The sequence below is a fragment of the Ambystoma mexicanum genome, chromosome 6q, assembly GCF_040938575.1.
Source record: "Ambystoma mexicanum isolate Mex_15411 chromosome 6q, UKY_AmexF1_1, whole genome shotgun sequence".
NCBI classification, from domain to species: Eukaryota; Metazoa; Chordata; class Amphibia; order Caudata; family Ambystomatidae; genus Ambystoma; species Ambystoma mexicanum.
This window is the reverse complement of record NC_090937.1, coordinates 63,017,483-63,042,127: the sequence shown is the minus strand read 5'-3', so window position 1 is coordinate 63,042,127 and position 24,645 is coordinate 63,017,483. Positions and strand designations below refer to the sequence as shown.

Here is a 24,645-nt window from a genome sequence, read left to right as displayed (position 1 = left end):
GTAATGAAAGACCCATTCTTCCAGAGCTGACCCACCCTTTCCAAGCCAGCTTTGAACCAGGTTTGAAATCTGGCCAAATTGGGAATGCTTTCCCTGATGTTGGGGGCCCATAGTAGACTCCGGGGGGACGGCCATGAGGTAACTTTCCACATGTCATTTTTCTCTCTCCATATTTCCCAAATGGTTCCTAGTATCGGGTGGTCTCTTAACCTCCATAACAATTTGTCTCTTGGTACCCGTAGCCACTCGGAGACAGTTGCTGGGGTCAAATATTGATTGTCCATTGCAACCCATTGAGGATCTTTATGGTTTCGTAAATGGAGAATCAGAATACGTAGCTGGGCAGCCTCATAATACTTCAAGTCCGGCAGTCCCATCCCGCTCTTATCTTTTTGGTAATGCCAAAGTATCATAGGCTATTGTCGGTCTTTTCCCCTGCCAAAGGAACCTCACAATTGCCCTTTTGGTCTCATCGAAGAAAAGCTTCGGCATTCATATTGGAAGCATCTGAAAGGGGTAAAGAAAACGGGGGAGACATACCATTTTGATTGCATTAAGCCTTCCTAGCCACAATATCGTCAATCTTCCCCATTTGGCGAGATCTGCATGAACCCTTTGGAGAAGGGGTGGAAATTGGCTTTGTAGAGTTTAGTAAATGTCTCTCATGACCTGTATTCCTAGGTATTTGAACTTAGTGCTTTCCAAAATAACACCCAATGGAGAAAGGGCGTCCAAATCCGCTTGTGTGGTCTCACACAGGGGAAATAAGATTGATTTGGCCTCATTCATTTTGAACCCCGAGAGGGTACCATATTCCTTAATCGGGTGTATCGCTCTGGGAATGGAGGACGTGGGGTTTGAGTATTCCCCATTCACAAAGACAGAGGCTTTGGGTGATGTATATACTGCCTGAATCCCTCTCCTGAATTTCGGGCCTATTCCCACCTTGCGGAGGACTGCCATCAGAAAGCCCCATTCTACCATGTCAAACCCCTTTTTTAGCGTCAACCGACGAGAGGGTGAGGTCATTTGGCATGGTGTGAGATGCATTGAGTAGATGTAGGGTCTTTCTCATGGTGTCAGCTCCCTGTCTACCCAGTATGAAACCAACCTGGTCTGTGTGTATTAGACGAGGCATGAGTGTCTCAAGTCAGGCTGCAAGGATTCTAGTATATATTTTCACGTCCACATTTAACAAGCATATAGGGCAATATGAGCCGCATTGCTTAGGATCCCGCCCCTCTTTGGGGATCACCGAAACCAGGGCTCGAACAAGAGTCCGGGGCTTGTCCAGTGTCAAGAATCTAATTTAAAAGCTCTATCATAAAAGGAAGGATTTATAGAATCCGGCGGTGTAGCCGTCTTCACTGGGGGCTTTGCTTAGTGACAGTCTCTTAATTGCATTTTTTACCTCTTCTTCAGTTATTGGGCTTTCTAATATATAGGATTCATCACCTGTTAGCTGTGGCATTTTTATCGAGGACAATTAAGCTTCAGTCTCCAGTTCGTTAAGTTGAGCCTCCGTTGTATATAGGGCCTCATAGAATGTGGCAAAAGCTTCGGGAGTATCTGTGTTAGTCGCGATTTGGGAAGTTGCCTGGTTTTCTATTTCCAGGACCTTCTGCTCAACTCTTTGATCATGTAAACTGGCTGCCAACAGGGCATCTGCCTTATCTCCTTTCTCATAACACTTGTTTCAGAAGCTGCAGCTTACGGACTATTAGTCCATGTTCTAAAAGCCGGAGTCCTTCCCTCTTCCTTTTTTCAATTCTAAAATCGTATCCACTTTCCCACTCTTGTCACTCCTAGCCGCCGCATCTAAGAGACGGATCTCTTTTCTGAGTTTTTCAACCAAATTCCTTTCTCTCTTCTTCCTCGCGCCCTCTCTAATCAGAACTCTGCGCCAAGTCGCCTTCCCTACTTCCCACACTGTTAATTTAGAAACCTCCCCGGTGTTCATCTTAATATAGTCAGTGATCTCACTCTTCATCTTTGTTTTTAAGACTAGTTCTTTCCAGAGAGTCTCATTACATCCCTATCGCCCTCCTTTCCTCAGCATGGCCATGCATCTCTCAATCCATATATATCAAATATATTTGCAACTTCAGTACGCCCTACCTCCACTGGGTCCTTTGAGCCAGGATTACCCGCTTTCCTATCCAAGTTGGGATCTGCCCATGAATTAAAATCACCCCCAAGGAGGACATGACCGGTGGCCTCTAGCATAATTTTGGGGACGGTCTTGTCCAGGAATCTAGATTGTCCTGTGTTGGGGGAATATATAGTAGCAAATGTGATATTCACTCTTCCCAATTACCTTCCACGAGCAGAGTGCACCCTTCTACATCTGCCCATGTCTTGGTGGTCTTAAATCCCAGTCCCTTTCTGATTAGTACCCCTATTCCTCCCTTTCTTAGGGGTCCAGAACCCCAAAATTCTGACCCTGCTTGTACCCCTAGGAGCCTCCGTTCCTCCCCTTTAGCGTATTTCGTTTCTTATAAGAAAAGAACATCCAGTTTCGCCCTGTGGAATTCCTGTGAAACTAAAGATTTGTTGGTCAGAGAATTGAGACCTTTGACATTCAGTGTTTCCACCCTGAGGAGGTCTCCCATCTTTAAGCCTGTATTAGTCAGTCGCCATCTATAGTCACATGTGTTAAAGAACCACTTAGGAAAGATTGGCTACATAGTAAGCTGTAGATCAAACATGTGCGCACCAATTCAAGTTGTAGTGAGAATTTTGTTGCTAAACGACCTCCCTCCTCCCCCTTACCCCCTCCCACCTTCCCTAACCCTACATTCCCCAACCCTACATTCCCCATTCCCAGTTGGTGGCGTCCGATTGGGATCCGCTAGAAACGTTGATCTGACGTCGGACCACTAGCGGAGACTGTTACCTCACGGTCCCTTTTCAGAATACATTCTCAATAATAACGTTTGAGCCCCCTTTCCATTCCCCGCAACCCCCCGAATTAAAATATAAACATTTTAAGAAAAATGTCAACAGAAAACTTGTCACCTCACATTTTGGTCCTCCATAGCACACCCACTTTACCCTGTATCCGGACTTGACATGGTTCGGATTACAGGGGGGTCCATTGAGCTGTCTGGCTTCCCAGCTCGGCGTCAAATCTTATGAGGTCCACTCCGACGACTATCCTATTCATTTATCTCCTTCGGGTGTGGCACTGCCTCTCCCGAATTTCCTCAAACCCTTGACCCGTCTTCTCGGCCTTTGGAGTTCCCATTGTGTCTCGCTCTGCCCGGCTTCTTCCCAATCTCCACCTTCTGCACACGTCTCCAGAAGTTCTGAGGTACAGTTGCGGATCTCTCTTTCAGATCTCAGTCGTACTTTCTTGCCTTCGTGTTCAAAAGAGAAGGAGAATGGATATCCCCACCTATATCAAGTTCCTTGAGCCATTTCTTAAGGGGACCACACATTCGCCTCAAGGCCAAGGTCAGGGAAGATAGGTCCTGAAAGATAGTAATATGTGCTCCTTCGAGGGTGATTGATCCTCCGATTCTAGCCTTCTCGGGGATCCTTGCCTTGTCTTGGTATCTATGGAATCAGGCCAGGACCGATCTAGGTCCTCCTGCCTGGCAGCCAGACCTGTGTATCCTCTCCATTTTGGGTTTGTTGATTTCCTGTTCTACGACCAGTAATTTGATTATATCATGGATGGTCTTCCTGAGGTCTCCTGTCTCACCTTCGTGTTCAGGGATACCAAAGAAGCGCAGGTTATTTCTCCTCTCCCGATTTTCTAAATCGTCCATTTTGAGTTGGAACTACTCTTCTCTTTGCTCTTATTCGAAGGTCCATTTGAGTTTCGAGGATATCTATGGACGTTTGATTGTTCTCTACACCTTCCAGTCTCTCCTCAATCTTATCTATGCGCTTGGTAATCTTATCTATCTTTCCAGCTATGTTGGCCCCCATGTTCTTTATTTCACTCAGGAGAGCAGCAATGTCTCCTTTTGTCGCTGCCGCTTCCGTCCCAGAGGCTTCCATGCTCGGTATGCCTATGCTCCCAAAGATAGGAGGAGGTGGAGAGTAGGCAAACTCGTCTAGTCTCACTTTAATGTCCATATAAATCGAGGTGGTTTTAATCCTACCTCGTTTGGAAGATTGTCCAGTAGCAGGGGGAAAGCAGATGAGCCTCGATGCAGCCTGTCGATCAAAGGAGGGCACACGCCTCGTTTCCGGGGGCCCAGCCCTTCACAAGGGAGGGGAGCACACTTTGTTCACATGTGGGCAGTGAGTGTGGGTGCTACGAGGTCTGGGGCGTATTAGCTTTGCCGAGGGAAGAGGCGGTGTGTGTCCAGTGCAGCTCTTGTGCGTTGTTGCAACCGGACTGTTCGGCTTGCATGTGACGGCTATCTTTTAGAGGCAATTCCGAAGTCAGTGGAGGGTTGGGCCACTGTAGGTTCAGTTCTCCTGCTGTGGTTCTTTGTGCTGGTTCTCTTTCGCCTACATTGACCTGAAGGGCGGGATTTCCATTCTGCTGCTGCGGTCCTGTGTTGATCTTAAGGGTGTGATCCCGATGGTTTCAGAATGATTCCAGGAGCCGATTGCAATCTGTATTATTCGTAATCCTCACCTCTCCATGCCTACAGTTAACCTTATTTCTTAGTATTGGTTCGGGAGGGGCAGATCCTATTTAAAACTGTAATGTCCAGGCCCTGGGGAATGAATATAAGACCCGGGGCAACTATGTGGATTTAAATACTTATATTTATTATAACATACGGTTAACGTGGGAACAGGAGGGAGTAAGTGCCATTCGATCGCGTCGGCTCCAGCTGTTATCGTTTGACTTGCATTCGACTTCCACATGATGCAATAGAATTGGCAGGCTCGCTCACCATGCACAGAGGATTGACACAAAGGATTCTGTCTAATTGTGCCTGTCCTCCAATAGGAGCAAGTATGCTACACATCTCCCTTCCTTTATAATATCACAACAAAATAAAACTACTAAATGTGAAAATGAGTAAAATAAATATGAGTTCACACATAGTCCTCTATATGTCTTGGTTTGTGGTAGACTCTTCCCCATCTGGACTTGCAAGACGAATTTCTGATGAGGACTGTCAAGGAAATACCTTGAGATTTGTTTGGACAGTCTCTTTACACACTCTTCACTCTCAATACTTTTCTCAGATGACTTGTTCTCACATTGGCCCCACTATATCGTCCACCAACATTCTCACCACCACTGATATTCGAAAGTCTGCTGTCACTACAGACATTTTTATCCTGCCGGTTCACAACCCACACTCTCTCAACATTCCATATCCTTCCATCCTCCGTTCTGACAGCATGTTTAAATGCCTCTACAACTCTGACTGGCCTAGACCATTTACACAGACCTTCTCTAAGAGCGGGGGGAAGATTGATTCTTACCATATTTCCTACAATTTTCCTGTCATACCTATTCACAGGCCGTCTCTCATAAGCGGATTTGTTTTTCATTTTAACTTTTCTGATCTTACTACATACAGACCCAAAGACTTTCTCCACTCCATTACCTTTATTGTACAACCACAAAGGTACCAATTTTGTGCTTGCCTTCCTCCCTCTGCTTAATTCAAGAGGAGAGAGACCTGTACTGGAATGTGGGGTAAAGCGATGTGCTACAATCTTCTCCTTAACAGCTTCCTCCCAGTTTATCCCATTAGACCATGCCCACCTAATGGTCTCCTTCAGTGCCTTGTTAAAGCGTTTCACTGTCCCATTTGTCTGTGGGTGATATATAGCACTCTTTTTGCGCACTATAGAATACTTGCTACAGAAATCCACCATCTCCTTGGACCTTTGAATTGTGCACCATTGTCAGTCATGATGCTCCCTGGAAACCCTTCTCTCGCACAGATGTCTGACAGAAAATCGACCACAGTTCTCCCAGTATACATGGTGCAAAATAATACTTCCACCCATCTAGTAAGAAGATCAATCACAACCAAACAAAATGTTTGCACCCCATTACTGTTCACAGGGCCTAATACATCCATACCCAAATCCTTCCACACTTTTCTTGGAATCTCAGTAACCACTATAGGCTGTTTGGCCCCACACAACTTTTTTCACCATTATTGCAAAGGATACAATCTCGAATAAAATGTTCTATCTGAAAATCGCATCCAGGCCACCAGAAATCATTTCTTATCCTCTGTTTAGTTTTTACTATTCCCTGGTGACCTTCATGACCAAGCTCAATCACTCTTCGGCGTATTCCTGAAGGCGGAATCATTTTATCTCCTCTCATAATGATATTGTTTTGCACATGTATTTCATCTGCAATGGACCACTAGTCCATAAGATCTGATTCTTCAAATCTTGTTTTTTCCATGGATTTTGACTGTTGACTAGTTCCTTCAATCGTCCCATTATTTTGTTTTCTTTTTCAGCGTCGTTCCATTCTTTCCGTGAGATAGATGTTGCCTCTATGTTCAAAACGACCCCCATATCATCATCTTCATCTACCACTTCAGAAATATTGGTAAGGCGAGACAATCAGCAGTGATGTTTTTAATTCCAGGTACATAACGTACAGTGCAATTATACTCCTGTAGAAGCATCACCCACCTCCTGATTCAATTGGATACTTTGTCTAACCCTTTAGACAAGATGACATGAACCAGAGGCTTATGATCTGTACGGAACTCTACTTCACCACCCCAGATGAAACTCCTAAACTTTTCTGCCGCCCACTTTATCGCTAATGCCTCTTTCTCAATGGCAGCATACGATTTTTCAGCCCCCTTGAGTAACCTTGAGGCAAATGCAATTAATACCTCTCGGCCTTCACTTTCTTGCGTAACAACAGCTCCTAGACCTAATTACTTGCATCAGTAGTAATTATGGTTTTCTTATCACTTCTGAAATTTTTTTAACACAGGAGCTTTGTCTATTGCAGATTTTATTAATTCAAATTCTTCCTCACATTCATCGTTCCATTCAAACATTTTCCTTTTGAGCAATTCTCGCATTGGGAACGGTGTGTACAGCGAAATCATGAACAAATTTAGAATAGTTTTCCGCCATTCCGATGAATGTGCGCACTTCTTCTTTATTACATGGTCTAGGCATTCTTTTTATGGTGTCCACTAACTCTGTTTTTGGTGATATACCATCAGCAGAAATCTTATGCCCTAAGTATTCAATTTCTGAACAATTAATTTTACACTTGTCTTTGCTCACAGTCATTCCTGCTTCATGTATTTTTGCACAAACATACTTCAATCTTTTATCGTGGGTCTTTTGATTGTCAGCATATATCAAGCTATCATCTTGAAAACATATTTCGCCTGGTACTCTCTCAAAAAGTTTGTGCATTATTTTCTGGAACACCGATGCAGCGGACACCAGTCCGAATGGGATCCTCTTGAACTGATATAGGCCATCTGGCGTGATAAAAGCAGTAAGATGCTTAGAGTGCCTGTGTAATTTTACTTGGTGAGACGGCAATGTTAAGTTCAGTGTAGAAAAAAAGCTTGATGGCCCAATTGTGGAAATCAACTCTTGAATGTTGGGGAGGGGATGTCTACCTGGGACAACAAACTTATTCAACTCCCGCATGTCCACACATATCCAGAGTTTGCCTGACTTCTTTCTGAGAACTACTAATGGCGAAACCCACTCGCTGGCATCAATGCTGTCAATGATCCCCTGATCTTCCAGTTATTTGATTTCCTTCCTCACCTCATCTTGCATCAAGAGTGTCACCAGGATCGCTCATATCATTGTTGATTGCAAAGACAGATTCTTCCGCAGCAGAGTCTAATTATACTTGTAGTTTACTTTGGTGAGTCCTACTTAATAGAGACGTTTTGCCTACGCTGGTAATCTATATTTTTCCTTTAGTTTTCCTATTCTTGAATTTCAACTTGCCCCAGAACCATCCAATCGTATCAATCGTCACACCACCATATGCTCTGGGGTTGATATCTGTTTCATGTAGGTATTTTATATTATGTATTTTTTTATCCCATAAATGTTATGGTATCAATGTGTATTTAGCACCAGAATCTATCATCATGTTCATCTCTACTCCATCAACAAAGACTGTGGCTTTTGGACTTTCTATGACTTCTTCATCTTCATCATCCATTATAACAAATACATATTCTTCTCCTTCCTCTTCATCACTGTGACCACTGTCAGTGTTGCCCCCTATCCAATTGGTAGATGTATTGCGAAATCTGCAGCATCTGGAATAGTAGCCCTTCCCTTTACATTTGCTGCATATAATTTTTAATGCCGGGCAATCTGGATCATCAGCCCAATAACTACTGCTATCACACCTATAGCACTTTCCTTGACGTTTCTTCCTTGAATTTACTATTTGCTTATCTGGACTGTTTCTCCTGGAAGAGTTATTGGAAATTCCTCTTTGATTAGTTCTGTTCTTTCCTCTGTCAATCTGTGGTGACTTGTATGGTCTACCAAAAGTTTTCCGTCTGACAGGCATTGCTAACCATGGATATCGACTCACTTTCCTCAGCAACATTGCATGAAATCTTTGCGGGTCTCGCATTATTGGTTTCAACTTGCATTGACTTTGTTTTGTTCTCTAGTTCCTTTACACACTCTTCAGTGTTTTTCACTTCCTTTGCTACTCGCAGCACAGTATCCAAAGACGGATCATTTTCTGACCAAAGTTTCTCCCTTACTTTTGTACTCCTGCACTCCAACATAAACTGGTCCCTCAATCTTTCATCTAGTTGATTGTTAAAGTTGCATGTCTTGGCAAGTTTTCTTAGTGCAATAATACATTTATCGACACTTTCTCCCTCCTCTTGTGTTCTTTTCCCAAATTTATATCTCTCCAATATAATACTCAACATCTTTTCGTAATGCTTATCAATCTTTTTGACAGTACGTTCATATTCATTGAGATCTACATCCTCATTGGCTGGGAGTTCTGGAAAGGTGTCATACTTTTCTTGACTAGCTGGACCCAAACAATGTAGAAGCAATGATTTCTTCTTCTCAGCCTGCAATTTGGGCCACAAACCACTCCTGCATAATGTTTGAATGACCTGATCCACCTCTTCCATGGTATGCTGGGTTCATTACTATCAGGCATGAAGAACATGGATGGAGGAACACTGCTGAATGCCATTCTTTCTGCAATGTCCTATTCCTTTTTTTTTTTTTTTTTTTTTAAAGAAATCCTTCCATTAACAATTATAATGTGACCCAGTAACGTTTGCATGTGGTTCCTTACAAACGTTTCATTGTATTTTCTTTATTGCAGCCAGAAAGGAAATTTGATGAGATGTGTGCACTTAATGAACCAATAATTATTTAGCAGTCTATTGCGTACCGTTTCTGAATCACACAATATGTAGGTAAACAAACAACGTGTGGACAGCTTTAAGAGCAGTTCCTCGCTGCGTACACCGACGTGGCTGCAAGATAGAGATGCGAAACGTGCATGCGCGTATGTATAATTGAAGGGAAAATGGAAAGAAAACACAAGCCGTGTATGGAAGCGTATCGCGACAGTGCAAGCGGAGCATTACTTCTTCCGGATTCACAAAACACCGGGGCCGCTACAACGCTCGGGCATGAGCGGAGCGGCCTCAATGGCACAGCAGTAACGTACTCGGCGCTGGCCGCTGGTGGGTAAGATCCTCGTCGCCAAATTGTAATGTCCAGGCCCTGGGGAATGAATATAAGACCCGGGGGCAACTATGTGGATTTAAATACTTATATTTATTATAACATATAGTTAACGTGGGAACAGGAGGGAGTAAGTGCCATCCAATCGCATCAGCTCCACTAGCTGTTATCGTTTGACTTGCATTCGACTTCCATATGATGCAATAGAATTGGCAGGCTCGCTCACCATGCACAGAAGATTGACAGAAAGCATTCTATCTAATGGTGCCTATCCTCCAATAGGAGCAACAAAAACATATGCAACAATCCCATGTCGCAAGATTCGGGGTTCAATAGGTAGCCTTTAACAAAGGATTTCCTTCTGTAGGTTATTCAATTGTCTGACAAACAGCAGTGAGGGTGCCCCTCGGCGTGACACAGGGAGATTAGAGAGGTTTCTGCTGTTTCTAAGGCCCCTCAGCGATCAAAGAATATTGCAAGGAGGTACCTCTGTTCCCTAATGTCACTTTTGCCTCGTAATGCTATGGTTTACTTGGGTCGTGAGTTGTCTCCCCATCGGTTTGTGCCAGCTATGTGCTAATCCAGGTACGAATATACTCAATTATGTTAGGTTATCTGAATTTATAGAGCGCACGGTCGCCCAGGGGCATCATGGCGCTGGAGAGGGAGACTGCTCAGGTAGGAGAGGAAGCCATGAGGAGAAGACTAGAAGAGAACGGTCTTAAGTGCTTTTCTAAAACGAAGGTGGTTAGGGATTGTCCTCAGTCCAGGGGGAAGGCTATTCCAGAGTTTTGCAGCCTCTATGGAAAAAGCCCTACCACAGACCCTCGCACGATGGAATCTTGGAATGGCAAGAAAATTCGTGGTGGAGGAGCGTAGGTCGCGTTCGGGGAGATAGCGGAAGAATTTAGTCTGCAAAAACTCTGCCCTTTGACCATGAATAGCCCGATGGACAATACACAGGGATTTGAAGTGAATGCGTTGGCCAACCGCGAGCCAATGAAGTTGGCCAAGCGCTGGGGAGATGTGAGCTCCATACAGGGTGCCCGTGGCTAACCTGGCCGCCAGATTTTGAATGCGCTGAAGCCGCTGTATTAAGCCAATTGGCTGCGACAGGTACAAAGAGTTAAAGTAATCCAAGCGAGAGAGAACTAACGCTGCGACTGCAGGAGGGCGCATGGATTCAGGGATCATGGGTAAAACCTTCTTCAGGACCCTGATCTGATGGTGGGCGGCTTGACACACAGCCATCACTTGGTTGGACATGGAGAGGGAAGCGGAAAGAATAACACCTAGGTTTTTTTTTACTTTGCTTAGAGGACCCATGGAGGTGGGCAAAAAAGCAATGGTCCAAAGTGAGGGATCCGGGGGGCAACCCACCACCAGAACCTCGGTCTTGTCACCGTTAAGCTTGAGCCAGTTCTGATCCATCCAATCCCCAATGGCCCTTAGGCAGTCACGACGACACCTCAGCTCGGTCTCGATCTAACCGAATCAAGATTTGAGTGTCGTCGGCATAAGAGTAACAGTTGAGGCCGTGGGCACGGATGAGGCAGACCAGCGCCCAGATATAGATGTTTAACGGGATTGGGGAAAGTGAGGAACCCTGCGGGACACCACAAGTGAGAGGGTAAGACGAAGAGAGAAAAGGGGGCATAACGAGAGTTTGTGTGCGATCTGAAAGGAAGGAGGTGAACCACACAAGGACTTGGCTGGATAGTCGGATCTGAGCCAGGCGTGACAGCAGGATGGGGTGGGCAACCGTGTCAAACGTGGCCGACAGATCTAGCAGGGCCAAGGCACCAACCCCACCCGAGTCAACTAGCTTGGACATGTCGTCCTGTATGGGGACTAGCACGCTTTCAGTGCCTCTCCCTGGTCTAAAGCCTGCTTGAGCAGGATTAAAGATCTCCGAGGATTCCAGGAAAGAGGATAGGAGGGGAGTAATGAGGGATTCCAAGAGTTTGAACATAAAAGGGAGCAGAGAAATAGGACGAAAATTAGCCTGGACCATAGGGTCTAGTGAAGGCTTCTTAAGAAGGGGGATAACCCTAGCAGATTTCAACTCCAAGGGCACCAGTCCAGATTGACAAGAATTGTTTATTGCTGATGTGATTTCCACCAGTAAATCTGGGGCGATCTTCTTCATAATGGTAGCAGGAATGGCATCCTCGGAGGAGAATGATTTGATTCTTTGAATAGCAGCTAGAACCTCCATCTCGGTAAAGAGAGGGAAAGTCGACCAATTGACAGTGGGTTCAGTGGGAGGAGTGAGGGATGGCTTGATAGCATCCGGGGTCAATATTGCTGGAGAATTAGCAATATTTGTGCGGATGGCATCAATTGTATTAATAAAAAAAGAAGAAAGATCATTGCATAGCTTTTGAGAGGGTTTAACCCTAGAGGTGAGGGTCTCAGAAGAGGCAAGTGACTTCAAGATGGAGAAGAGGGTTTTAGGCTGACATAGCGCAGTTTCCATCTTCTGAGAAAAAAAGGTGGCTTTAGCAATTTTAACATTAGCCAGATAGGTGGAGAGGCAGGCTTTGTAAGATTCTCTAAGTAGAGGATCATAGTTTTTACGCCATTTGTGTTCCGTCTGTCTGAGTTTCAGGCAGGCGGTTTTAAGTTGTTTCCAAAAACCAGGTGCGTTACTGGGGCGCGCTGTACCAGGTGTATTCGAGGAATAGATAAAGTTAGTTAATTCCTGGATCTCCGGTCGCTACCAGTGCCAGGTGAATTGAGCCTGGGGTTCAATTTGTAGCGCAGGGGGTGCAGGTGGTTTCACCAAACCATTTTTCATGAGAAGTGTCTATGCCCTCTGCAGTTGCTAGGTCGACGTGCTAGCACTGGATTCCCTGCTGTACTTATCTGCATTGCTCTTGAGGCTATGAGTCATGTACTCCAGGTGCCTCGTTCCCAAGGTGCAGGTTCTGATGCCGTTGTAGATTTGCGCTAGCAGACAGCTAAAAGTTTGGAGCGCTGGGAGTGGTGGCGGTGCTGTTCTCGCCCCTGAAGGGAGGGCAATCTGTGCATGAGAAGCGCCCGTGTGATTGCTGCACGTTCAGACCTGGTGCCCAGTGGCGGCTCCAGTCCCTGCAGGCACGACGGGGAGGCCGGCAGGGCGCTCCTAATAAAATTTTGGCCCCTCCCCCATGGATCGCACTCCAGGGCAGAGAGGGGCATGCGTGGGGGGCCAACTGGTGCACTCTTCGTGGTAGGACAAAGGTTTTGCAGTACCTGGGGGAAGTGCCGGTCGGCCGTCGCAGAGGACACAACGAGCTGCTGGAGACCGCTAGTTCACCTCCAGTGATCATCTGCCTTGCTGTGTTGGGACCGGGTGCGTCCTTTTCTCACTCCACTTGCTGCGGAGTCACGGGGATGCCACGTACCTGTGGAGACCAACGAGCCTCCAAAGGTGCTCAACAATGGTGAAGCCCTCCTTACGCAGTAGTTCCACGGTATGCTTTGTCAGAGTGCGAAGCACGGCTCCTATCCGTCTCTCCCGTTCCAGTCTCGATTCATTTTCGATTTCAGTGCGTGCATCAGGCTGCAGCCGGAGGTCCAATTTGTGGTCCGATGTTCTCTGGTTTCCCTGTGCAGATTTTTGTCAGGTTTCGCTCCGATGGAGTGGGGGAGTTGGTTCTCACAACAGATATTCAACTTTATTCCAGGGTGGGGGACCACAGGTGCGGGCTCAGACCACTTATGGGAGCAGGAAGCACGGAGCTCACACGAATGCTGGACTCATCCAAGCGCCCCCTGGTGGCCAGTCCCTGAAACACATTTTTGAAGGTCTCTGATCAGTGAGTTGCTCTATTTGTATTTATTACATTTTATATAGCGCTCTACACCAAAGCGCTTTACATTTATAAGAACAAGAATACATTAGAATATAATAAAATAAGATAGAAGCATAACTGCAAAACATGAGACAAAAACAGTATGTAGAACAATGTACCTAGGTCTATAAATGTTTTGTTACTTGGCATTTATATAGTGCCTTATATATCATTGGTATGACCTCAAAGCGCTGGTAAGTTGAACGCCCTCGGGGGGAGGGGAAAAAAGAGAGCGAGAGAGAGAGAGACAGAGAGACAGAGAGAGAGAGAGAATATGTGTGTGCAGCTGGTGTGGTTGTTGCATGATAGCTGCTTCTTAGCGGTAGGTGTGATGCTGAAGGAAATCAGTTGGATGTGTTCAGTCTGGAGAGTGGACACCCAGACTGAGTCCTGGCTGCGTTAGGCCTGAGGAGACGCTTAAGCTAGCCGGAATGTACTCCGCTAGCTGTGTTTTATTAGGATGATGAGGTGTTTGTGGGGTCATGTTAGTATGAGAACAGCTAGGCTGAATTTATCATGGTATAGCTGTGTTCTAGTTGAATGATGGTGTATAGGAGAGAGTAAGCGTATTAGTCTGATATGATGGTTGTCAGCAAAAAGCTCCTGAGACCAGGCACAAGAGCAGGACAGTGGGGGCGTACATAGCGGCATACGTATATAAAGCAACAGGATGGATAGGGGTAAACATGTGAAACAGATAGCATGGGGGATACAGGTACACAGCATATATAGCGGATACATATATGTACTATCTGCCACAGCATGCGTAGCATCCACACTATCCGTAGCATCTGGAACATCTGTAGCATCCGCACCATTCGTAGCATCCGCATCGTCGGTAGTATCCGCATCATCCGTAACATTCGGACCATCTGCAATGTCTGTACCAACTGAAACATCCGTCAGATCCGTGAAATCCGCAGCATCAGCACCATCCGTAACATCTGTGACATATGTGCCGTCTGTATCATCCGAGACATTTGATTGGTCCGTTCAATTAACTCCATCCGTTCCGTCTGCTCCATCCGTTCCGTCTGCTCCATCCGTTCCGTCTGCTCCATCCGTTCCGTTGGCTCCATCCGTTCCATGTACTCCATCCGTTCCATCTGTTCTATCCCCTCATCTGTTCCGTCCCTTCCATCCGTTCCATCAGTTCATCTGGTCCATCCGCTCCATTCGGTTCATCCCCTCGGTCCGTTCCATCCCCTCGGTCCGTTCCATCCCCTCGGTCCGTTTCACCTACTGCGTCCGTTCCATCCACTCTGTCCGTTCCATCCACTCTGTCCGTTCCATCCACTCTGTCCGTTCCATCCACTCTATCCGTTCCATCCACTCTATCCCTCTCATCCGTTCCATTCCTCTCATCTGTTCCATCTGCTCTATGCGTTCCGTCATTTCCATCCATTCCATCTGTTCTGTCTGTTCCATCCACTCATCCGTTTCCAAATGGGAAATAGAACAGAGGAAGAGTAGGAGGGAAGTAGTGATGAGGTCAGAACGGGGGAAGAAGAAGATATTACAAGGAGGATAAGAAGGAGGAGAAGAGGAAAAGGAGCGGATAGTGAGAGGTAAGTAAGAGGGATATCAGAGGGAGGTAAAGGGAAGTAATGAGGGATGTCGGGACGGGGACTGGAGAAGATGAGATTTAATTAAAAGGAAACCAACAACTATAGCCTCTATCATGATCTTGGCGGTATAGCGTTACCGCTACTCGATGCACAACAATTTGCACCGGATCATGAGTAATGGTAAGGCTGTAATTCCTCATTTATTTTTTAAGAGTTCATAGCACTCTATGGGGATTTTCGGCGCTATTACAAAGACAGGCAGAAAAAGCTGGATTTTTACCTCCAGCAAAAAGCCAGTGATAAGACTCCAAACTTTCCACCCAACTCGAAATTGGGACAGCCCTTAAATGTGGAGGTAACAGCGTTACTGCTGCATTTAAGGGCTACCGCCCAACTCGTGATGAGGCCCTATATCTGTTACAAGTACAACGAACGGAAATACTTTATATCAGAGTGGTCGCATGTGGAAAAGAACACGTTGTTTAAAGTCTCGTCACATTGAACTATGCATTTAAAGTGAAATCAACAATTATTAAACACTGAATTGGATTAAGACTTTGCTGTTATACAGAACAAGGACTTTACTACAAAACAGAATTAAACAGAAGAAATCTAAAGGAGGAAAGAAAGTTTAGATTGATATAAACCATCGTACATTGAAGTGCTAAAATGAATATTATTATAAACCAATAACCATATGCTGAAATGTTAAAGGATTTTAAAAGAATAGGCAAACAAAGGATACCCACACATGATTTACAGTAACATTTTCAACCTGTGGGAAAGCTACAAAATTATCTGAACTATACATTTAAAAACAAAATCCAAATATACTATAGACGTCAAGGATCTTTTTGTGTTTCTTTTGGAATTGTGACATTTGGAACTTGCGGAAGGGAACCCTGAGTCCTGGCCAGAAGTCTTTAATTGCAAGGACATTTTAAATTGTGTGATTTGGGACTTCGGGAAGGGAAAACCAGAGTCCCAACTTGGGGAAGGAAACCCCAAGACCTGTAGAGACTATTACATTCTATTTTTAAGAAAAGGAATTGTTAGACTTAACTTTGTTGAACTATTTTATACTTGGGGATGGGAGCTGAAAGAGAGCTACGAGCTGGAAGAAGCTCAAGACTTTGTGTTGAACACTGTTTTCTTTTTGATTGCTTGAATCCTTACTCATTGTATGGGTACAGTTGTGAAGGCAAGCATAGGCTTTGGACACATACAGACTCCTAAATTGAACTCTTTGACTCAGACATTCCTTAGCTTTGTTATAGGTAAGGAAATCCCACCTTAGCATAGGGCAAGTTAGGCATTTCTTCATTCTGACATTTAAGTTAATAAAGTTGATTATTTTGAATCTGGAATCTATTGTCTGCGTTCTCCTTCATGATGCCTTCACAGTAGAGAGATTATTTTTAGGAAGCAATGAGATTGTTTTGCATCCGCAGTGTAAGTGGAGTTGCATATTTATGTGTCACTCATTGGATGACTGCAGATAGCTAGGGTGGTGGATAATCATGGGAGGAAGGGAGGAACGGAGGGAGTGAGTGTGAGTGAGTGAGATAGTGGTGGTGAAATGTGGGCGCACATGCTGGTTTCAAACCTTGCAAGCTCTTTTCAGCAGAGTTGCAAGGGGTGGAGAAACCACCAGAAAGGACGACCTGACTTGGTTAAGTTGGGGAACTATGGAATTGAGTCAGCATTTGGGATTGGTAATACGCGTGGTCAAGTTAAAGACCTTGGGCTTTAGTCATGTTGGGGACATTCAAGTCTCCCATGACCATTGCCAGACCTCAAACTCGAATCTCCGCCCTCTAGTGTCCTCAGCATGTAAAATGAAATTGAGAACACCAGCAGGCCAATAGCTGTGAATTATGATGAAAGGATTTCCTGTGTGGATATGTATCTGTGTGTATGGAGGGTTGCTAGTTAGACTGTTTTTGGAGTTTAACCAGGTTTCAGCTATGGGGATTACTGTGATGTGAGGTGGGGTAGGGTAGGTGAAAATCAAATAGGCTAGTTGAAAGCAGAAGTCTGATTACAGAAAGGTTGAGCATTTCATGACCCTAAAGTAAGTTCAGTGAGGGGACAGCATTGGGTCTAAAGGGGATTGGTGTCACCCCAGGGGTACGGTAGGACTAGATGAGGTTAGAGAAGGTATGAGTAAAGCGTCCGATGGTATTTAGGAGAGGTGGGGGAAGAAAATGGATAGGGTGTGATTCGAGAGTGGGGAAGACGGTTGGGAAAAGCATGCAGGTGTTTGCTTGGAGTCCCCCAGGTAAAGGGTAAGGATAGAGTGGGGAGGGGCGGTCCACTAAAATGCATTTAGTAAGTCCAAAGTGCAGTTGCAAAGTCACTAGTGACCAAATAAAGTTACAAGGGCCACTAGGGACCACTACGGAGCCACATGGAATTACGATGTCCACTAGCAATCATTATGCAGTAACGAGATGAACAAAAGTGGCCTTGATGGCACTTACAGTTGAAAACTAATGCTTTATCAGTTCAGTTGCCTTTCCCCAGTGTTTTTATTAAGAAATTCGTGGATGAAGGGTTAATCATTCTGTTACTGGTTAGCAGGGACAATTAGCTTCCTGCTTCTCAATATGGGCAACAATAAATTTGTATTCTTGATTTAATTGTTATACTCTCCGGCATGCAAGGGAGGGAAATGTCTTTTTCATGGAAAACCACTTGTGACCTACGCCTGCTGCAGAGCCCAAGAAGCCACTCATAACATTGGAAGGAAAACTTGTTTTGTTCTGAATTTCTCTTTCTCAATAAGGTACTCTGACCTCATAGCTCAAGTGCCACTGGTTTCTCCGCAACACCAACTCTATCAGAGGCCGATTGGACCAACGTGGGTGCTGGGCACCCCGAGCCAGTGCTGCTTCAGGCAACCATTTGCAGCTTACTTCCTAAATTGGATCACTTTAGGTCTCACTATATCTCTTGCCCCCCCCGCCAGTACTACACTTTGACCATTTGACAGCCCGTAGCTCACAGCTCCTGCAGTTCCAGGAACCCTCCACAGATGTTCCAATGCCCCCCACGCCCCACCACCCCCAGGCCTGCTTCCTTGTGAGCTATGAAAGGCCTGCGGGGTGCAAATTCCACAAGCATGCACTTTTATATTAATTCCAAGGGCTGTTACAGTTCAGCATCACAGGGTCCTCTTAAGGCTTGGACAGGACTGTTCCCTGTGCCTGCAGTGATCCAAATCCTGCAGGCACTCACATTCGGCTGGGCAGGCTTTGCACTGTGCCACAACAAACATCCTATATAGGATGGAGGTCCACTGTCTGTGTTCATCGGAGCACATGACAACAAAGTTCTGCTTCTAAAAGGACAGGCATTTTTTGCTTTCTGTTACAAAATAGACTACAACTCCTATGATCACTCACCAATGTGACTATGGTGGGTAGAGCTGATGGGGAGTTGTAGTCCAAAACATCTGGAGAGTCAAAGGTTGCAGAACCCTGTAGGAAGGAATGACTTACTTAGATGGACTGGGAGATGAAGGGCATAGACAGGTGACCAAAACATAAACAATCTGACATCGATGAGCACCATTGTGGTGAGTAGTGATATAGTAGCCTTTTACACATGAGTGGTAGACGGAGATGGTGGCATGAGAATGGAGTTAGGTGATCCTTTGGGATGTGAAGGTGGGGGAGAGCAGGGGCTTCTGACACAATCAGATAAAGTAGGAGTGGTGCTTTGAAGAGATCCACAGATTGGGATTTTATGTGGAGTGGGAGAGGTTCCATTGGTGGGGGCCTAGTAAAGAAAAGTATTGAAAGTGGGAGGAGGCGAGGCATGCATAGCATGCAGAGGGACAATGACCAGAGATTTCTTGTGTGTGAATAGAGATGTATTTGGCAAGTTATTGGGGGTCAAGATCGCTGATGGATTTAAAGTTGAGGTGGAGGAGTTTTAGGGGAGAGCAATCCAGCCAGCGTGTCTGGGTAGCGGTGGGTGATTATCTAGGTAGATTGAACAGTGGTTGTGTTGCATGTAGAGAACTTTGCTGAGGGGGGTATGTGAAGGATGAAGAGGGAACGACTGATGAGTGTGCTTGTGCAGTATTCTGGTTTGTTGAGCAATAGAATACAGATAAGCATTTATTTTAGGGTGCTGAGTGAAGTGTTGTTGTATTTTACTGATGTTAAGGATGTCGAATCTGAATGCAGTGGCTCTGATGAACTGGAAGAATTTCAGATTGCTATCCGACTGAATCCAATGTTGCAAGCCATGGGTGAAGGGCCGGGTTGGAAATTTGGGACAAAGAAAATGGGAGAAGGAAGAGTGTGGTTAGCATTGGAGGCAGGAACAAAGATGACTTTGAATAACTAAGCTTGCAGCAGCGTAATGTCATCCAGTGGTAGGTGGAAGTCAGGCAGTTGGTAATATTTTCAGAGATGAGCACATAATGGTCATCAAAGAGGTGATAGTTGAAGCCAAAGAAAGAAATTGGCTTGCTCAAGGAGGTGTAAAAGGTGAATGGGAGTGCTTCCAAGATTGATACTTGGGATACGGCCACTGGGAGCAGTGCGGGGGGTCAGTAATCCAGCCAACTGCAGTGTTTTTTAAGCCAAGGCGATTAAGAGTTGCCAAAAAAGAGGGAGGATCAGGTAGGAACCAGGCTCAACATATTGAAGTAGCAGAATTGGTTGTGAAATGTTACCACAAACCCAATGGCAATACTATCACTCTGGTAACTAAGGGTTTTGTTAGTGTATATCATTCTCCCCTTGCCACAGAATGTAGAAGATTTACCATATCTGAATATAGGATCTTTTTTTGTTAAAGCACAGGTCAGTATTATCCCACTTGCTTTACATGACATAAATAGGTTACGGAAACCCTGTTTTATCTCATGTTTTAAAAATGAAGGCGGTCTATGATGTGTTTTTTTGCACACTGTTCGATAATATAATTTTATGATTTAATTGGATTACACTTTCTTCTGTAATGAGGTGGCGTCTGGTACTAATAGAGAGCAAATGAAGCGAAAGGTGTTGAACTTGAGGCCAGCAAGTTGCTTTCAAGTTTACGGATAATGAAGCCGTAGTAAGCCTATTGTAAGTTCCTGATGTTGAAGTTCTGATGTTTGAGGAAATGAAGAAAGAGGACTATTGGTTAAGAAACCTGATGACCGTTTATGAGCACTGGCAATATATGTTGTATTTCCCTTTTGTTTTGATCTTTTCTGCGATCACCAACTGAAGGGATTAACTGCATAACACTTCTCACAAAGTCTTCAGTTAAATCAAGACTTTACCTCTCATTAGTAGTTTTGTACACTGTAAATTAACAATTCTAGTAAGAACAAACTATGACCTGTACTATGAAATTGCAATGCATTATTTTTCTTATTGTATACTGTTAATTTGTTCAAGGCAGAAAACGACAAAGTAACACATTGGTTGATAGGTGCACATGTACAGAAATCTTCCTCTGTTGGGTATACACGTTGAATGGGAGAGAGAATACTTCTCTCCTAAATATGTTACCGTTTGAATTTGGGAATTTGGGAGTGGCATGCCACTCCCATGGGTTTCCTAAACTAATGTATCCAGTGTGGGTGTCAGGGGTTCAGAGTTCAATTATCAGAGTCAGACAATGATTGTAACCCTCCAGTTCCCTCGAAATGGTAACTTTGGTGCTCCTCTGGCTCTCCTCTGCTCCCTTTAACCTGGTGTCCTTCCCAAAATTTTACTAAAAACCAGCAGCTCCCACAAATAGAGCCTAACTTTTCATGCACATGCAATTAATGAGCACAGATGACAGGATGGCGCTGGTCTCTCACAAAATTGTCCGGAGCCTAGTGTAAGATTAGCCTCCAGTTGTGGTTTCCTGATGTGTAGTTGTTCAAGGTACACATTTCCTATGTACAAATCTGCTTTTATTTCCGTAGTCTTTCCAATTGTGTAGCAAGTTTTTTGTTGAGAGCCTATTGCCCAGTCCTTTATCTTCTAATTAATGTACTTATGAACTCGCTATGTGTCGATCGATTGATTCACTTTGAACCAACTGTGACGTTTAAGATATTTACTAAGAAAGCCAAATGGAGAACAAGTTAATTCAGTAGTTAACAATTGAAAATATTACATATTTCCACAAAACTGCTTTATGCAATGACAAAAGTCACAAAACTATTTAAAAGAAAAGTAAAGTAGTGTTCTGAGATGTTTACTTGAACAGACAAGTCATGATAATCGGCAATGTGTGGATGAGCACCAGAACACTGTGTGTTAGGTCAAGAGGTAACACATTCTGGGAAACAACAATGGAAATTCATGCAGGTGGCACACTCTTGCGACGAATCACTTAACTGTGGTGTGACTTCAACATGCTGCATTGCAACGCGTATACAGGTTAGTGGATGAGGATATACCTGCTTTGTTATTGGTTACCGTATTGTGGTGGTGCATAACTACAACAATCCCTGGAACAAACCTAACCGGACAGTCCTCATCATGACACAATGGAGGCCGAGGAGGCACAATGTATGCTTCAAATGTAACGGACGTGTCCTCATAATGGTTTGATATTACTTTAAGCGCTTGTGTAATGGGAGCAGTCAGGATGACTGTGAATTTTATTCTCCTGTTCCTTCTTTACAGTTTGCAGTTGCTCACATGAGGAGACTGGGATGGATGCAGGGGTTACTTTTGTCCATTTTTAAAATATATTTCGGTGTTATATTGTCCTAATTGGTTGTAATAAAAGCCTTAAAGTGATGGGCATCTGGAAAGCTAGAAAAAAAGAAATTTAAAATAAATTGTCATTTATACTTTGCAAGAGAATTGCATATGTAACCACATGTATTCCCCTCCATAATCTGTTATTTTCCTTACATCTTGTCATTAATTTTCACAGACATCATCCGGTCATGTCCAATTTGATAACTGCAACTTTGAGAATGCACAGCTACAAATCCACGCACCGGGGACGTGCCAGGTGAAGTTCTGCACCTTTAATTTGTCCAGCATCAATATCCACAGTGTGGCCCTTTGTGTACTTGAAAACTGTGAGTTTATTGGGAGCGAAAATGCCTCTGTGACAGTGGAGGGGTTGCCAACCTCGGACAAAAACTGGGCATGCAAACACCTGGCAGCTTTAGCCAAATCAAGACCTGTTGTATCGAATGCACAAGAACCTTTATTTTGTAGCCACCCCAACCAAGATGGACTAGTATGTCCGCCAGCCAGTCATATGAGAACATGTGAGATAGTTGTCCATGGAGATCCCAGTAATTTACCGCCGGTGTCTAAAATCCAACCACTTAGTGGGAACAACTGTGAAAAAGACAATGAGGTGAACAGGAACCTTTGTCCTGCCAAAGAGAAGGAGGCCATGACTATTGACACTGACTACAGTGACAGTGAACTGAGCACAGGCAGTGAGGACGACGATGACCAGTCTGTGTACAAGCTATCCTACCAATCGCATGGACTGAGCCACATGCTTGCTAAGACCATTCAATGCAGGCCCCAAACCAACGGCCTCCTTGCCCTCCAGAACGATCTAGAGCTCAAGAGCTTGCAGCAGGAAATGCAGCGGGACAAAGAGGCCCAGGCCCTGGTCAACACACTTCAAGGTTGCCTTGTCCGGAGATGCCTTTTTAGGGATGGCAAGGGCGGGGTTTTCATCTGCTCTCAGGCACACGCCAGGTTGGAAGGATGCATCTTCAGGGACCTGACATATGCAGTTCGATGCATACAAAATAGCAAGGTGCGGTAATGTATATCTTCATATGTATTGTTTTTCTGTCACAAGGCAGGATATCATTGTGTGATGTGATATAACTCCCTGGGTTCTGCAGGAGTGGATCACTGAGGGAATGGTGACTCTATGCTCGCCGAAATAAATACCTTTATAGACCATAAATACTTGGGAGAGTATCTGGCTTTGCCACTTTTTTAAACCAGGTACATCTCGAAGATCCATATGAAATATAAAGTAAAGATGTGACAGGATTTTTTTTGTTAGCAATACAATGTTTTGCACGACAATGATGGTGTGTGTTTTGGATTATCTGATATTTAGTAGGCAGTATTTTCTGTTGTGTCAATCCAGACATTTTGCGGATGCAAAGTGGTTGTCCTTTACATATATTACTTAACCTGGGTTTCAATTTTTATAATAAATCAAGAATATAAATGTTGCGGTTTATTATGCGGTCATACTCAACTCTGAGAGTTCCTTTCCCCCTAAGCAAGGTGGCACACAGTAAAGCATTTTTATTTGAGGTTCAATTTGGTGAGGCCTCCAACCCGTCTCTCACCCAACCCCAACAAATACCCTGTGTCACCAATTGACTAGGAACCAGGCCGGTGGATAGTAATATTTATTTATGGTTAGACGAACAGACTAACATCAGCCACCAATGCTGTGGCAACAGCCAATATCAAAACAATAACTTTGTTTTATAAAAAAACAACACAGGTGAAATTTTTAAACCTTCGATTCTAACTTGCACTGATTTAATTTCAATTTAACCAATACTTTTCTCTCTAGGCCTCAATTAAATCTGACCCATTTGATTGAAAGGCAAGGTGCAGGCAGTGAAAGCACAATGGAAAATCGCTTGAGCTGCTGATTTTAAAAAGGCGCTGTTTGAGAAGGGAATTCAATGGGAAAAATCATTTTGTGCTTGTTACTAGAAATGCAATATTAAGGAAAGGAATACAATGGGGACATAGTTTTTCAGCTTTTAATTAAGAGGCAAGGTTGAGAAAAAGTAACTCGCATGAAAATCGTTTTTCAACACACATGAAAATAAAAGGCAGGACTTGATAACTTTGGGTAAGAGAAAAATGGGGAGCAAAAGGGAAATTTAGTTTTGTACACACCTACAGATGAGATGCAATACTTTGTAATTCTGATTTTAAATGAATGGGGAATTTCGTTTTGCAACACACATAAAGATGAGATGGAATACTCTTTGACTCCGATTTTAAATGTATGAGGAATTTCGTTTTTCACACTCCACAATGACTTGAAAGGTGGTGTTTTGTGGATTACTTCTTTTTGCTATTATGGGCCCCCCTCAACCTTTCTATGTGGAAGTCAAGGATTTCAGAACAGTCAACCAAGTCTTTATGGGCTATGCTGGCTCTAACACACTGGGCATGAGCTTTTGTTAGTTTCAAATTCTAACACTCATCCCATGGTTTTCTATATGGGAATTAATTGATTTACTTTAATCAAATGTGCTAAGCGTCTACACAGGGTCCCCCCTTCCCAGAATTGAATGGAAACAATTATGGCAGGCAGTCCCCAACACAATGCAATTTCAACAGAGGAGTGGTTTTCTATGGGGAAATGCATTTTAGTGAGTTTAATAAATTGTGCAAAGGGCCTATCCAGTTTCAGCCCCCCCCCCTTTTACCCACTAATGGAAAGGGACAAAGGCAGGTGGCTCCCCACACAATTGATGGCTTTGGCAGAGTTTCTAAATCTTTTCTTCTGAAAAAACTCATAATATAGTAACTCCCTAGGTCTTTCAAATAACCCCATGATGATCCATATATCTGGGTTCTATATTTTACTGCGAATCAGAGCAAACTCATTTTATTTCGAAACACCCTTCCTGAGTG

The 24,645-nt window shown here is 44.2% G+C and overlaps 1 protein-coding gene across 1 annotated transcript in view; it reads left to right on the top strand.

Moving 5' to 3' along the window:
• FBXO10 (F-box protein 10) overlaps positions 1-24,645 on the top strand; it is a 794,278-nt gene that overhangs the window by 192,858 nt on the left and 576,775 nt on the right. The window contains exon 3 of the mRNA XM_069630484.1: positions 21,923-22,777. Within this exon, the coding sequence (XP_069486585.1) occupies positions 21,923-22,777 (855 nt within the window). The remainder of the gene's footprint in view (positions 1-21,922; positions 22,778-24,645) is intronic.